The sequence below is a fragment of the Mus caroli genome, unplaced genomic scaffold (assembly GCF_978045245.1).
Source record: "Mus caroli unplaced genomic scaffold, Mus_caroli_1 scaffold_14, whole genome shotgun sequence".
In the NCBI taxonomy this organism is placed as follows: domain Eukaryota; kingdom Metazoa; phylum Chordata; class Mammalia; order Rodentia; family Muridae; genus Mus; species Mus caroli.
This window is the reverse complement of record NW_028227269.1, coordinates 1741077-1754551: the sequence shown is the minus strand read 5'-3', so window position 1 is coordinate 1754551 and position 13475 is coordinate 1741077. Positions and strand designations below refer to the sequence as shown.

The window sequence follows — 13475 nt, the reverse complement described above, 5'->3', positions numbered from 1 at the left end:
TCATGTAGAAGAATGCGAATCGATCCATTCCTATCTCCTTGTACTAAGGTCAAATCTAAGTGGATCAAGAAACTTCACATTAAACCAGAGACACTGAAACTTATAGAGGAAAAAGTGGGGAAAAGCCTTGAAGATATGGGCACAGGGGAAAAATTCCTGAATAGAACAGCAATGGCTTGCGCTGTAAGATCGAGAATTGACAAATGGGACCTCATGAAACTGCAAAGCTTCTGCAAGGCAAAAGACACTGTCAATAAGACAAAAAGGCCACCAACAGATTGGGAAAGGATCTTTACCTATCGTAAATCAGATAGGGGACTAATATCCAATGTATATAAAGAACTCAAGAAGGTGGACTCCAGAAAATCAAATAACCCCATTAAAAAATGGGGCTCAGAACTGAACAAAGAATTCTCACCTGAGGAATACCGAATGGCAGAGAAGCACCTGAAAAAATGTTCAACATCCTTAATCATCAGGGAAATGCAACTCAAAACAACCCTGAGATTCCACCTCACACCAGTCAGAATGGCTAAGATCAAAAATTCAGGTGACAGCAGATGCTGGCAAGGATGTGGAGAAAGAGGAACACTCCTCCATTGTTGGTGGGATTGCAAGTTTGTACAACCACTCTGGAAATCAGTCTGGCGGTTCCTTAGAAAATTGGACATAGTACTACCGGAGGATCCAGCAATACCTCTCCTGGGCATATATCCAGAAGATGTCCCAACCGGTAAGAAGGACACATGCTCTACTATGTTCATAGCAGCCTTATTTATAATAGCCAGAAGCTGGAAAGAACCCAGATGCCCCTCAACAGAGGAATGGATACAGAAAATGTGGTACATTTACCCAATGAAGTACTTACTACTCAGCTATTAAAAAGAATGAATTTATGAAATTCCTAGGCAAATGGATGGACCTGGAGGGCATCATCCTGAGTGAGGTAACACAATCACAAAGGAACTCACACAATATGTACTCACTGATAAGTGGATATTAGCCCAAAACTTAGGATAACCAAGATATAAGATACAATTTGCTAAACGCATGAAACTCAAGAAGAATGAAGACCAAAGTGTGGACACTGTGCCCCTCCTTAGAATTGGGAACGAAACACCCAATGGAAGGAGTTACAGAGACAAAGTTTGGAGCTGTGACGAAAGGATGGACAATCTAGAGACTGTCATATCCCAGGATCCACCCCATAATCAGCTTCCAAAAGCTGACACCATTGCATACACTAGCAAGATTTTGCTGAAAGGACCCAGATATAGCTGTCTCTTGTGAGACTATGCCAGGGCCTAGCAAACACAGAAGTGGATACTCACAGTCAGCTAGTGGATGGAACACAGGGCTCCCAATGGAGGAGCTAGAGAAAGTACCCAAGGAGCTAAAGGGATCTGCAACCCTATAGTTGGAACAACATGATGAACTAACCAGTACCCCGGAGCTCTTGACTCTAGCTGCATATGTATCAAAAGATGGCCTAGTCGGCCATCACTGGAAAGAGAGGCCCATTGGACTTGCAAACTTTATATGCCAGTACAGGGGAACGCCAGGGCCAAAAAAATGGGAATGGGTGGGTAGGGAAGTGGGGGGGAGGGTATGGGGAACTTTTGGGATAGCATTGGAAATGTAATTGAGGAAAACACGTAATAAAAAATATTAAAAATTTAAAAAAAAAGAACTGTCTGATTAGTCTATCCTTTCGTCTTAGCTCCAAACTTTGTCTCTGTAACTCCTTTCATGGCCGGGGATCCATCCCATAATCAGCCACCAATTGCAGACACTATTGCATATGCCAGCAAGATTTTGCTGAAGAGACCCTGATATAGCTGTCTCATGTGAGGCTATGCCTGTGCTTGGCAAATACAGAAGTGGATGCTCACAGTCAGCTATTGGATGGATCACAGGGCCCCCAATGTAGGAGCTAGAGGAAGTACCCAAGGATCTGAAGGGGTCTGCAACCCTATAGGTAGAACAACAATATGAACTAACCAGTACCCCTAGAGCTTGTGTCTCTAGCTGCCTATGTAGCAGAAGATGGCCTAGTCGGCCATCACTGGAAAGAGAGGCCCCTTGGTCTTGCAAACTTTATATGCCCCAGTACCGGGGAACACCAGGGCCAAGAAGTGGGAGTGGGTGGGTAGGGGAGCAGGGCAGAGGGAGAGTATAGGGAACTTTCACGATAGCATTTGAAATGTAAATAAAGAAAATATCTGAAAAAAAAAAAAGAACTAAATATAAACCACCACATTTTAAAGCACATACGGCTTGGCCACACACACACACACACACACACACACACACACACACTAACACACGTGTTGTGTGTGTGTGTGTGTGTGTGTGTATGTATGTATATATATATATATATATATATATATATATATATATATATGAATGTTGTTATTTGGTTTATTACATATTAAAATATAAAAATAATTGTTTTTCTAATATCTCATAATAGGTAAATAGTAATTTCCATGTTACTCCAAGATGCTAGTTTAAAAGTTTAGAACTATCATGTTTAAGATCTAGACAGTAAGGGGATACAGAGGAGTCCCAGGACCCGTGACTGAACTGTGAGCAGCATAGAAGAGAGCTTTGCTAACCCTCATGACAGGATGCCTTGTTTAATGCTAATGTCTCCAGGCTCTGCTTATTCTTTTGTGGTTTGATTTGTTTTGAGACAAGGTCTATGTCTTCCATGCTAGTGTGAACTTGTAATCCCCCTGCCTCAACTTCTTAAGGTGCTGAATCTACAAGCATGCATACCCATGTCTAGCTCCATTTCAGGCTTTTAAGTAACATGACTCATGTCTGAGAAAGGAGCAGAAATTTGGGGGGGGGGGGGGGATGATCTGTAAAAACTTAAAGCACACCCTGAGACTGGCTTAGCTTATAGATAGAGTACACATATGAATGTTACTATTTGATTAGTTTAACTACATCTTAAAATATAAAAATAATTCTTTTCCTAAAACCTCATAATGGTAAATAGTTTGCTTAACCTTTCTTTGTAATATGCTATCTGAATAATAGAATAATTGCTATAAATGTTGTAGTGTGAAGATGCCAGATATGTACCATGAGGTTTACTACTTCATCCTTCCAAATTCCAGGTCAATCTGAGAAGTTAACTCCTGCATCTGAACTGAATACTAGTAAGCGGCCATGCAGCACTATAGAGTCTTAACTTTTCATCTAATGAGAAATCCGAAATAGTTGGTGAGGACAGTGAATTAGGATACGAGCTTCTTGATTTCCAAGACCAGCATCCTCATGTTCGATTGCGCTGTGTCAGGCCCACGTCCACGTAAACACAGGGCACTTACCCACTGCTAACAGTGGGACTTACTTGCCTGTGTTAAAACCATCTGACCACCTGACACTCTTGCAGACTTAAGATCTTAATCTAGCTAGGTTTTTGAGTTTTGTGTATTTGCATTTCATTCATCTGTTCACTCATTCTTGCCTGTCCTCATTCCTTAAGATGACAGCAGTTACCATGTATTAATTTTATAGTAGACATGGAAAAAACAAATCAAAGAAGACAGAGTATAGTTTCATGGGGCTTGTGACTTAATAGGGAATATGGGTCAAAAAAGTCAGTAACTAAAAGAAGTGCTATGAACAATAGGGAGATTATATTTAAAGAGCCCTGGAGGCCCAGGCATGGGATGTTTGCTCCAATTTGAAAGGGCAAGATCTAAGTAAAGAAGCCATTAAATAATGAAAGATTTCAGTGAACAATGGAGAAATGCTTCAAGTGAAATGAATAGTGAGGACTCTCATTGGTCTTGTGGTAAAAAGAAAACAAAGATCTAAACCTGAGTGTTTTGAAAAGTAGACTGAAAGAGCCAAAACAGAGCCAAAGGTGAAGTAGCCTTCCACAGCAGGAGTCATCCTCTGTAGAGTGCTCATGTGGTAAGGACACCAGCGTCAGCTCACGCAAGTACACGGGGTGCTTACTCTCCTCGCTGTACTTCATTCCCAGGAATGAGCTTGACGTAAGACTTGGGGAACCATCCTCTTCCTCCGTGCACTTCCCCAAACCACCAGTTTTCCTGCTGCTCCAGGACAGTGATGACGTCATGCTTTGAGAAGTTCAGGTGATTCTCTTTCTTTGCTGTCCAGGAACAGAGGGCCTGGGCTTTCAGGTTTTCTACAGCCTGCCCCTAGGATACAAAGTCACCAAAACTTAAAACCAGACCATGCAGATCATGATTTCTAATTTCTAGTATGTGACAGAGAGCATATCAACTTGGCCAACCTATGAACTTAAAATGACACACAGCCATGTGAGTCGCCTTCCTGGGCATCCCACCACTTAAGGCCACTTCATCACCAGCACTGATGAAATGCATACTCAGGGAAGTATTCATGAATCCATCAAATAAAATGCAAAAAAGAGTTACTGCAATGAGTTCCTCCCCTCCAGCTCCCAGTGGTTTCTACCCGCTGTTGGTTACTCCAGTAAGGCTGAGCACACTCAGCTTCTCCCGTGCTGGTTCCTCGTAACAACACTCAGGACTCCTCCCTCCACAGGTCAGCTGTTCACTCACTCTTCCAGCAGGGACCCTGAGCCCTCCTGCAGCCTCCTGCTGCCCCAGCAAGTCTCCCACACCACCCTTCACCACTTTCTTCTACATTCCAGTTGTTCAGAGAGCATCAACTTGCTTTCTGATGTCGTCCCTCAATCCCTCTGACTTAGGTGCTGTTCTGTCAGTCTACCGAACATTTTCCAGATGAGGTTATTGACAATCATATCAAGCCAAAGGCTTCCAAGACCTTGTCTTACTCCTTCACTGCCCAGTGGAGACACCAGTAAGATCCTTTAGCTTTGAAGCTCTGAGTGAAGCTCACCTTCTGGCAAGCTTGTTTATTTGTGTTTCTAGCATAACTTTCCTGAATAATCTCATTGATGACTGTGGGTTTTAAAATCTATAATTTCAGGGTAACTTTATCATCTGCATTCAAGATGTGCACATCAAAGTACATATTAGCTGTCCCCAATGCGTTGTCTTAGTGTCCCTGAATGTAGTCATTTCTAAACCTAAACCTTTCACCTGCTGTTCACCAGGGGATTAGATTATGTTACTGTTCTTTCAGTTGTTCATGCTAAGAACTGAAGTTACTGTTTTAAAAATATTTTAACATATTTTTTATTTATTTGTGTGTGTGTGTGAGTGTGTGTGTATATGTGAATGTGAGTACCGTGCCTACAGGGTATCAGATCCCCTACAGTTGGAGTCACAGGAAGTTGTGAGCCACCTGACGTAGGTGCTGGAACAGAACAGGATGCAGTTCCTCTGGAAGCAGCAATACATGCTCTTAGCTGCTGAGCCACCTCTCGGGCCTCTCAAGAATTACTTTGAAAAGTCTGTCTTTGTCTCTGTGCCTATGAACAGGAAAGGCTGGAAGGTATACCAAGCCCAGGGGCCTGGAGTTGCAGGCATTTGTAGGAAACTCAGCCTGCCCTATGAGTGCTTCATCTGATTCCCACTTGTCAGGAATGCACACTGCTCCAAACTGCTGAGCCATCCGTCCCTGAAGAACTATTTTAACTTCAATTTCCCCTTTACTATCCACATTCAACAGATTATTTTATGTCAATTCTTAATATTCTTCTAAATTTAGCTTCCTCTCCATGTACTTTCACTACTCTGGAGTGGTTCACCACCACGGCTTGTTACTCAGTTACAACAATATTATCCCTTGCCTAGTCTTTCTTCTTCCTTCTGCCAATCTCCCCTGTACATTACTGTAGTGTTTGCTTTGCTGCTCTTTTGTTTGTTGGTTCGTTGGTGAGTTTATTTTTTGAGACACGGTTACTCTGTATAGCCCTGGCCAGCATGTGTATGGAGCTCAGAAAACAACTTTTGGTAGTCAGTCCTTGCCTTTCCATCCTTGTTTGGGACAATGTCTATCTTGCTTTGGTTGCTGTTGCATATTCTGCACACCCAGCCAGCCCATGAGCTTCTGGCTGATGCCCCTGTTTCCACCTCCCATCTTTCCACAGGCGCAGGTACACGTTATTGCTTCAAGTTTTCATGTGGGTTTCAGAGATAGAAACACAGGTTTGTTGGGTTTCTACGCCAGGTGCTTTTCCAACTGAACTGTTAACCTGGCCACAGTGTTTCATGAATGTAAACCTTTGATAGGTGTCAAGGTCTCTCAACAACCTTGTTTTGGTTTCTTACTGCCAGTCTGTCTAGTACTGTAGTAACTACCTCACTAATAACCCTGAACCTCTCTCCAAATGTTTCCCTTAAAATGTTATTTGTTGGTTGATATTTTACTGATAGAGACAGTGCCTCGCTTATCTAGCTCAGGCTAGCCTTAAATGCTTTATGTAGCCAAAGCTGTCTTCAAAATCCCAGTCCTTCTACCAGAGCCTCCTAAGTTCTGGTGGAATTCACCCACACCATTCCTTGACCAACCTGACTTCACTCTTTCCTCAACATTGTGCAAACAAGTCTCTTTTTGCAGACACGTCTAACTCAGGTGCCCAGTGATCTTCCTCCTCTTACTCTTTCACTAAAGGACTTCTGGATATGGTGAAGCCTTGCTTCTGTTGAGGGCCCAAAGCAAATGACCTGCTCCTGCTAGAGCACACTCTAATCTCACAGAATGGCTAAGGTGCCCTCCCCTCCATATGCCCTCAGAACACTGCAGATGTATTTACTGCATTTCTCACACCTCACAGTTACATGCATGTACGATTCCTTTAGCAGGTTATAAACTACTTAATGACAGAGTTTTTTAAACAAATGTTTGTCTTGACTTTTTAGCACATAATAAAATATTGGAAAATACATTTCTGGTTTTACTATGATGAAGTCTGCCACTTCTTTTTAGTAGCATTAATGCAGCTAAGCACATATTCCAAGTACCAAGGTTCCAAGCCAAGGAAAGACAAAGCCCCCTCCTCCCCAGCCCAACCTGTATGGGGCTGAGTTACTGAGCAAACGCTTAGAAACCCGGCTTCAGTTGCACATCACTTATAAACAAGAACAGAAACTGAATGCTACAGGCTCTGCTTAATGGGGGTGGATGCCTCTGTGAAATAGAGGTAACATACCTGTCCATGAATGGGGGACACAGATCCAGGGGACACAGTGCGGGTAAAAGCTGACTTCTGCTGCCATGTTGTATTAACAGTAAGGTTTGAGAAGGATACATTTTGATAATCAGTCACTGATGCTGGTTGATTTGAACAAAGTGGTCTGCAAGTGTAAAATTGTAATGTAAGTATACTTCGTTATCCAGAAACTAATGAAGTGCTACCAGCTTACCCACGTTTGAATATGATTTGTAGATAAGACACTGATGCAGTGTAAGCTCACTCACTAAATTTTAGTATTGAAATGTTGGAAGTGCCAGCCCACATAAAACTATGATCAAGAATCAGGTTGGCCCGATATGCATTTGTATTTACACATGAGTTTCATGCACACACTGTTTGCTCCCGACTCACTGGGAAGAAGTTGAGGTAGCAGAGAGAGACACTGTAGGAGGGAGTAAGGCCTTCTTAGGAGACAGAGCTTTTTCACTTGACAGCACTTTTTCTACATAGTTGCACGGGAACCAGCCAAACTTTCCCTGAAAACTACCATAAAGCCAACCAGGCTCTCCTACAGTTTTTTCATCAACCTATGGAAGAAGAAAAGAAAGTTCAGGGCTTAGAAATCTATACATTTACAAGAGTATAGACTACTGCACAGCATTCTCAGATTCAGAATTAATCACATTTGAAATAAAAAGGCATTTCCTACAAATTATTAGTTTATTATTTCTCATGATGGAGAGATTATCTTTTTACATCTTATCAAAGTTAATATTTGTGGCCAGGCATGGTGGTGTGCGCCTTTAATCCCAGCACTCAGGAGACAGAGGCAGATAGATCTTGGTGAGTCTGGGCCCAACCTGTTCTACAGTCAGTTACAGGACAGTCAGAGTTACATAGTGAGACACTGTCTCAAAACAAAGAAACAAACAAACAAAAATAACAAAAAGTTAATATATGAAAATAAGTTATAGCAAAAGTAACATTATATACAGTTTATAACTGAAAAATTAGTTCTCTACTCCATGTATACATAGTTTAATAGCACTCACAAAGTTTTAGTTGGTCTTTAATTTGTGACAATTCACCTATGACAATTATAGTTCTGAGCCACTATGCTTAGCTTAAAATATTATTTATAGTGTTACTTCTTGGATTTATTTCAGTCCTTAAAAAACATCTATTGGCTTTTGGTTACAAGGAAATAAAGGTTCACCACCTCCCTCCCATTGTCCTTTCTTACTCTATCCATATTGTTATATAATTTTTATTCAGGTATTATTGACATCTACGTTACAGCTTTATCTGACGTATACAGGATTTTGCTGATTGCATTTCCTTTCTTGTTAACTTTCAATATCCTACAGTTAGTACCTTTTGTAGACCTTGGCTGACCTGGAAAGCCTCTGAGTACTATCTTCCAAGTGGTAAAAACACAATTTCTTTTTCCCCTTAAATACTTTTCTTTTTCCTATAGTATAATAGCCTCTAACCTCACCATGTCTCCTGCACCTCCTGGTTGCTGCCTTAAACAGTGACGGCACCTCCAAGTTTATGCTTGGTTATCTTGCCTCGTGCTATACACTTCCTGAACAGGCCTATCTGCTCCTAGAATTTGGTCAGTGCTCTTACAGGATACTGAATCCTAAAGCTCTAATCACAAGATCAAGGACGTCTCCTCCCATTGATGGCTGACTAGGTCATCCTCTGCTACATATGCAACTAGAGATACAAGCTCTGGGGGGTTACTAGTTAGTTCATATTGTTGTTCCTCTTATAGGGTTGTAGACCCCTTTAGCAGCTTGGGTACTTTCTCTAGCTCCTTCATTAGGGGCCCTGTGTTCCATCCAATAGATGAATATGAGCATCCACTTCTGTATTTGCCAGGCACTGGCATAGTCTCACAAGAGAGAGCTTTATCAGGATCCTGTCAGCAAAACCTTGCTGGCATATGCAATAGTGTCTGGGTTTGGTGGTTGTTTATAGGATGGATCCCCAGGTGGGGCAGTCTCTGGATGATTCTTCCTTCCCTCTCAGCTCCAAACTTTGTCTCTGTACCTCCTCCCATGGGTATTTTGTTCTCCAATCTAAGAAGGAATGAAGTTTCCACACTTTGGTCTTTGCAATGTGTGCTTTGAGCTTTACTATAGTTTCTTTAATGAATTTTGGTACCCTTGCATTTTGAGCATAGATATTCAGAATTGAGAGTTCCTCTTGGAAGATTTTACCCTTGATGAGTATGAAGTGCCCCTCCTTGTCTTTTTTTTGATAATTTTGGGTTGGAAATCAATTTTATTTGATATTAGAATGGCTACTCCAGCTTGTTTCTTCAGACCATTTGCTTGGAAAATTGTTTTCCAGCCTTTTACTCTGAGGTAGTGTCTGTCTTTGTCCCTGAGGTGGATTTCCTGTAAACAGCAAAATGTTGGGTCCTGTTTATGTAGCCAGTCTGTTAGTCTATGTCTTTTTATTGGAGAACTGAGTCCATTGATATTAAGAGATATTAAGGAAAAGTAATTGTTGCTTCCTGTTATTTTTGTTGTTAGAGTTGTGTACTGGTTAGTTTTGTGTCAACTTGACACAGGCTGGAGTTTTCACAGAGAAAGGAGCTTCAATTGGGGAAATGCCTTCATGAGATCCAGCTGTGGGGCATTTTCTCAATTAGTGATCAAGGGGGAAAGGCCCCTTGTGGGTGGGACCATCTCTGGGCTGGTAGTTTTGGGTTCTATAAGAGAGCAGGCTGAGCAAGCCACGGGAAGCAAGCCAGTAAGTAACATCCTTCCATGGCTTCTGCATCAGCTTCTGCTTCCTGACCTGCCTGACTTCTAGTCCTGCATCCTTTGGTGATCAACAGCAATGTGGAAAGTGTAAGCTGAATAAACCCTTTCCTCCCCATCTGCTTCTTGATCATGATGTTTGTGCAGGAACAGAAACGCTGACTAAGACAAGTTGGGATTCTGTTATTGCGGCTATCTTCTTTTATGTTTGTTGAAGGATCACTTTCTTGCTTTTTCTAGGGCGTAATTTTCCTCCTTGTGTTGGAGTTTTCCCTTTATTATCCTCTGAAGGGCTGGATTCATGGAAAGATATTTGGTTTTATGAATGAAATAATGGTAAATTTGGTTTTATCATGGAATACTTTGGTTTCTCCATCTATGGTAATTGAGAGTTTGGCTGGGTATAGTAGCCTGGGCTGGCATTTGTGTTCTCTTAGTGTCTGTAAAACATCTGTCCAGGATCTTCTAGCTTTCATAGTCTCTGGTGAGAAGTCTGGTGTAATTCTGATAGGCCTGCCTTTATATGTTACTTGACCTTTTTCCCTTACTGCTTTTAATATTCTATCTTTATTTAGTGCATTTGTTGTTCTGATTATTATGTGTTGGGAGGAATTTCTTTTCTGGTCCAGTCTATTTGGAGTTCTGTAGGCTTCTTGTATATTCATGGGCATCTCTTTCTTTAGGTTAGGGAAGTTTTCTTCTATAATTTTGTTGAAGATATTTACTGGCCCTTTAAGTTGAAAATCTTCATTCTCATCTATACCTCGTATTTTTAGATTTGGTCTTTTCATTGTGTCCTGGATTTCCTGGATGTTTTAAGTTAGGATCTTTTTGCATTTTGCATTTTCTTTGATTGTTGTGTCCATGTTCTCTATGGAATCTCAGGTACACCTGAGATTCTCTCTTCCATCTCTTGTATTTTGTTGCTGATGCTCACATCTATGGTTCCTGATTTCTTTCCTAGGATTTCTATCTCCAGAGTTGTCTCCCTTTGGGTTTTCTTTATTGTTTCTACTTACATTTTTAGATCTTGGATGGTTTTGTTTAATTCCATCACCTGTTTGGTTGTGTTTTCCTGTAATTCTTTAAGGGATTTTTGTGCTTCCTCTTTAAGGGCTTCTACCTGTTTAGCTGTGTTATCCTGTGTTTCTTTAAGTGAGTTATTAATTTCCTTCTTAAAATCCTCTATCAGCATCATGAGATGTGATTTTAAATCTGAATCTTGCTTTTCGGGTGTGTTGGGGTATCCAGGACTCACTGTGGTGGGAGTTCTGGGTTCTGATGATGCCAAGTGGTCTTAGTTTCTGTTGGTAAGAGTCTTATGTTTGCCTTTCGCCATCTGGTAATCTCTGGTGTTAGATGTTCTAGCTGTCTCTGGCTGGAGCTTATTCCTCCTGTGATTCCCTTAGCCTCCATCAGCACTCCTGGGAGTCCAACTCTCTCCTGATTCCCAGTGGTCAGAGCACTCTCTGCAGGCAAGCTTTCCTCTGGCAGGGAAGGTGCACAGAGGTCTGGAGCTCAGCTCTGCCTCCTGGCTGAAGATGAAGGCCCAAAGGGACCCTGTCCAAGAAGTTATCTTGCTTCTGTGACCCACACGCTCTCCTGAGCGGTCTGGTCTCTAAGAGACCTGGGATACAAGGTGAGTCCTGGGGTCAGAGCCCTCCCTGAAGGCTGACTCTCTTCTGGCAGGGAAGGTGCAGAGAGGTCTGGGTCTCAGCTCCACCATAATAGATGACTTTTAAAGCCTGTGCTTTTCCAGCATATTATAATACCTTTATCAATGTGATTTTCTATGTATTTTCTTATTAATCTACTTCACATGAGTTATGATAATACAGCAAAGACCATTTGTTCCAAGGAACAAATGGCCAAAATTCAGTCAGGACTGCAGAACTTAACTTTACATTTTTAACAGTTGTTAGAAAATAATCAATCCTTCAAAATTCTACTGTTCATTTATTAAAACACCACAAGTGGTGCCATCTCTTATGATTTGGTGAGCTGATATGGCACAGTGGAAAGAACACTAGACTCAGAACCAAAAGACATACTTTCTCTGCACTCTGTCACCGCAATGCTGACAGTTACAATGTGTCTGAGCTTAAGTTTTCTTTTTTGGTAATATTATGGTAGTAATTACTGCTCTGTACAGCTCTGAGAGATGCTGCAAGGGCTAAGTGAGATAATGTTTAAAAATATTTTTAGCAATACATAAAAATCAAAGTTAACCTTGTAGAAAACAAGGTACAATGATTTGTGATTAGCTTACTCATGAGCAGAAAGGCTTTCATTTCTTACCTGAATTATATCCCCAGAACTAAAACTCATCTCATCATGGTTTCTTGCTTCAAAAGGGTACAGTGCTCTGTAATTCACCAAAGCACTGGCTGTCTCACCTGAAGAAAAGATAATTCCCATAATTTGCTACTTTAGAGTATACACATCTTTATTATGACTATAAAGAGCTCTTAAGATCTAAAACAAACAAACAAAAAAAGTAAGCATCATACAGTATAACAAAGTCCTGCGTGAGTTAGACTTATAAAGATCCAGATAGTGTGACTATTCAGGGAGTCACTATAAAGCAAAGACGAATGCTTATCTCAAGTGATGTGGGAGGCAGCTGAACAAAGTGATACCTCACAGATTAAGGCATGCGCATGGATCTAAGGGAGGGTGGGAGTAGGCAGGCCAAGCTATGCATGGTGCAAGGCACCTAAGAAGGGAGAGACATGGTCAGATCAATGGAGGAGAGACTACAACAGAAGAAGAGTACACACAAGGGAAGCCACAGGAGACTAGTGAGTAAACAGGACTGGGTGAAGATATATCTGCAGATTTACCCATTTGTTCTAAGGGGAAAATAGAAGGACTCATAAACATACCAGACTTGATACATTTAAAAATAGTTTGTTAAAAAATATGAATACACTGCATCACTATCATGGACCCAAAAGTTTACTCATGTAAAAGTAGATGTACTACAGAAGTATGTTAGATTGGACTCCAACTGTATAAGGAGACACGCCTTCTAAGAAAAGTTCCATGTGAAAAAAGAATTAAATTTTACTACTGTTTCAGTTAAATAAGTGGCTCAGCTACACTGGTAAGCAATGTAAACATTTAAGATTGCAGCAATTCTGAAAACTGTAGGCAATATTTTATGGAAGTCAGTAAAACCACCCTGTCTGTCATGTTATGTTGAGGATGCTACAGTTCCCACATGTGTATACATTTTTCACACATATTTAATTTAAAAGGTTTTTCTAACTTAAAGGTGAGCATCTTTCAGTTTATTATTTTTATTTTGTTTGCTCTTAGCAGGTCTACTTCATCCTTACTTTGTTTTGCCTCAGCTTTTCGTTCCTCTTGTTGAGTTTTGTCCTGTGACTTTTCTTCCTGCAGTCGTTTTTGCTTTTCCTCTTCTTCCTTTCTAATACTTTCTCTCCACACGTTTTCTTTTCCTTGCTTTGCTTTCCTTTAAATAAGAGAAGTGAAGAGTTTACATACTATCCTAATATGTGGGACACCAAAACCCAAACAAGCTGACAGGCATACTGGAAGATCTGGTTCCCACTGGCTGGAGAACTAACATGGAAATGCTGAGGGGTGGGGAAGAAAGA

At 41.1% G+C, this 13475-nt stretch overlaps 1 protein-coding gene across 3 annotated transcripts in view; it reads right to left on the bottom strand.

The window, feature by feature from the left end:
• Positions 1-13475, bottom strand: part of Itsn2 (intersectin 2) — a 122570-nt gene that overhangs the window by 48803 nt on the left and 60292 nt on the right. For all 3 annotated transcript variants that reach the window (XM_085830183.1, XM_085830182.1, XM_085830184.1), the window contains 5 exons: positions 13194-13330; positions 12151-12248; positions 7487-7662; positions 7091-7235; positions 3979-4184 (listed from right to left, as the gene is read on the bottom strand). In XM_085830183.1, coding sequence (XP_085686309.1) covers positions 3979-4184; positions 7091-7235; positions 7487-7662; positions 12151-12248; positions 13194-13330 — 762 coding nt within the window. The remainder of the gene's footprint in view (positions 1-3978; positions 4185-7090; positions 7236-7486; positions 7663-12150; positions 12249-13193; positions 13331-13475) is intronic.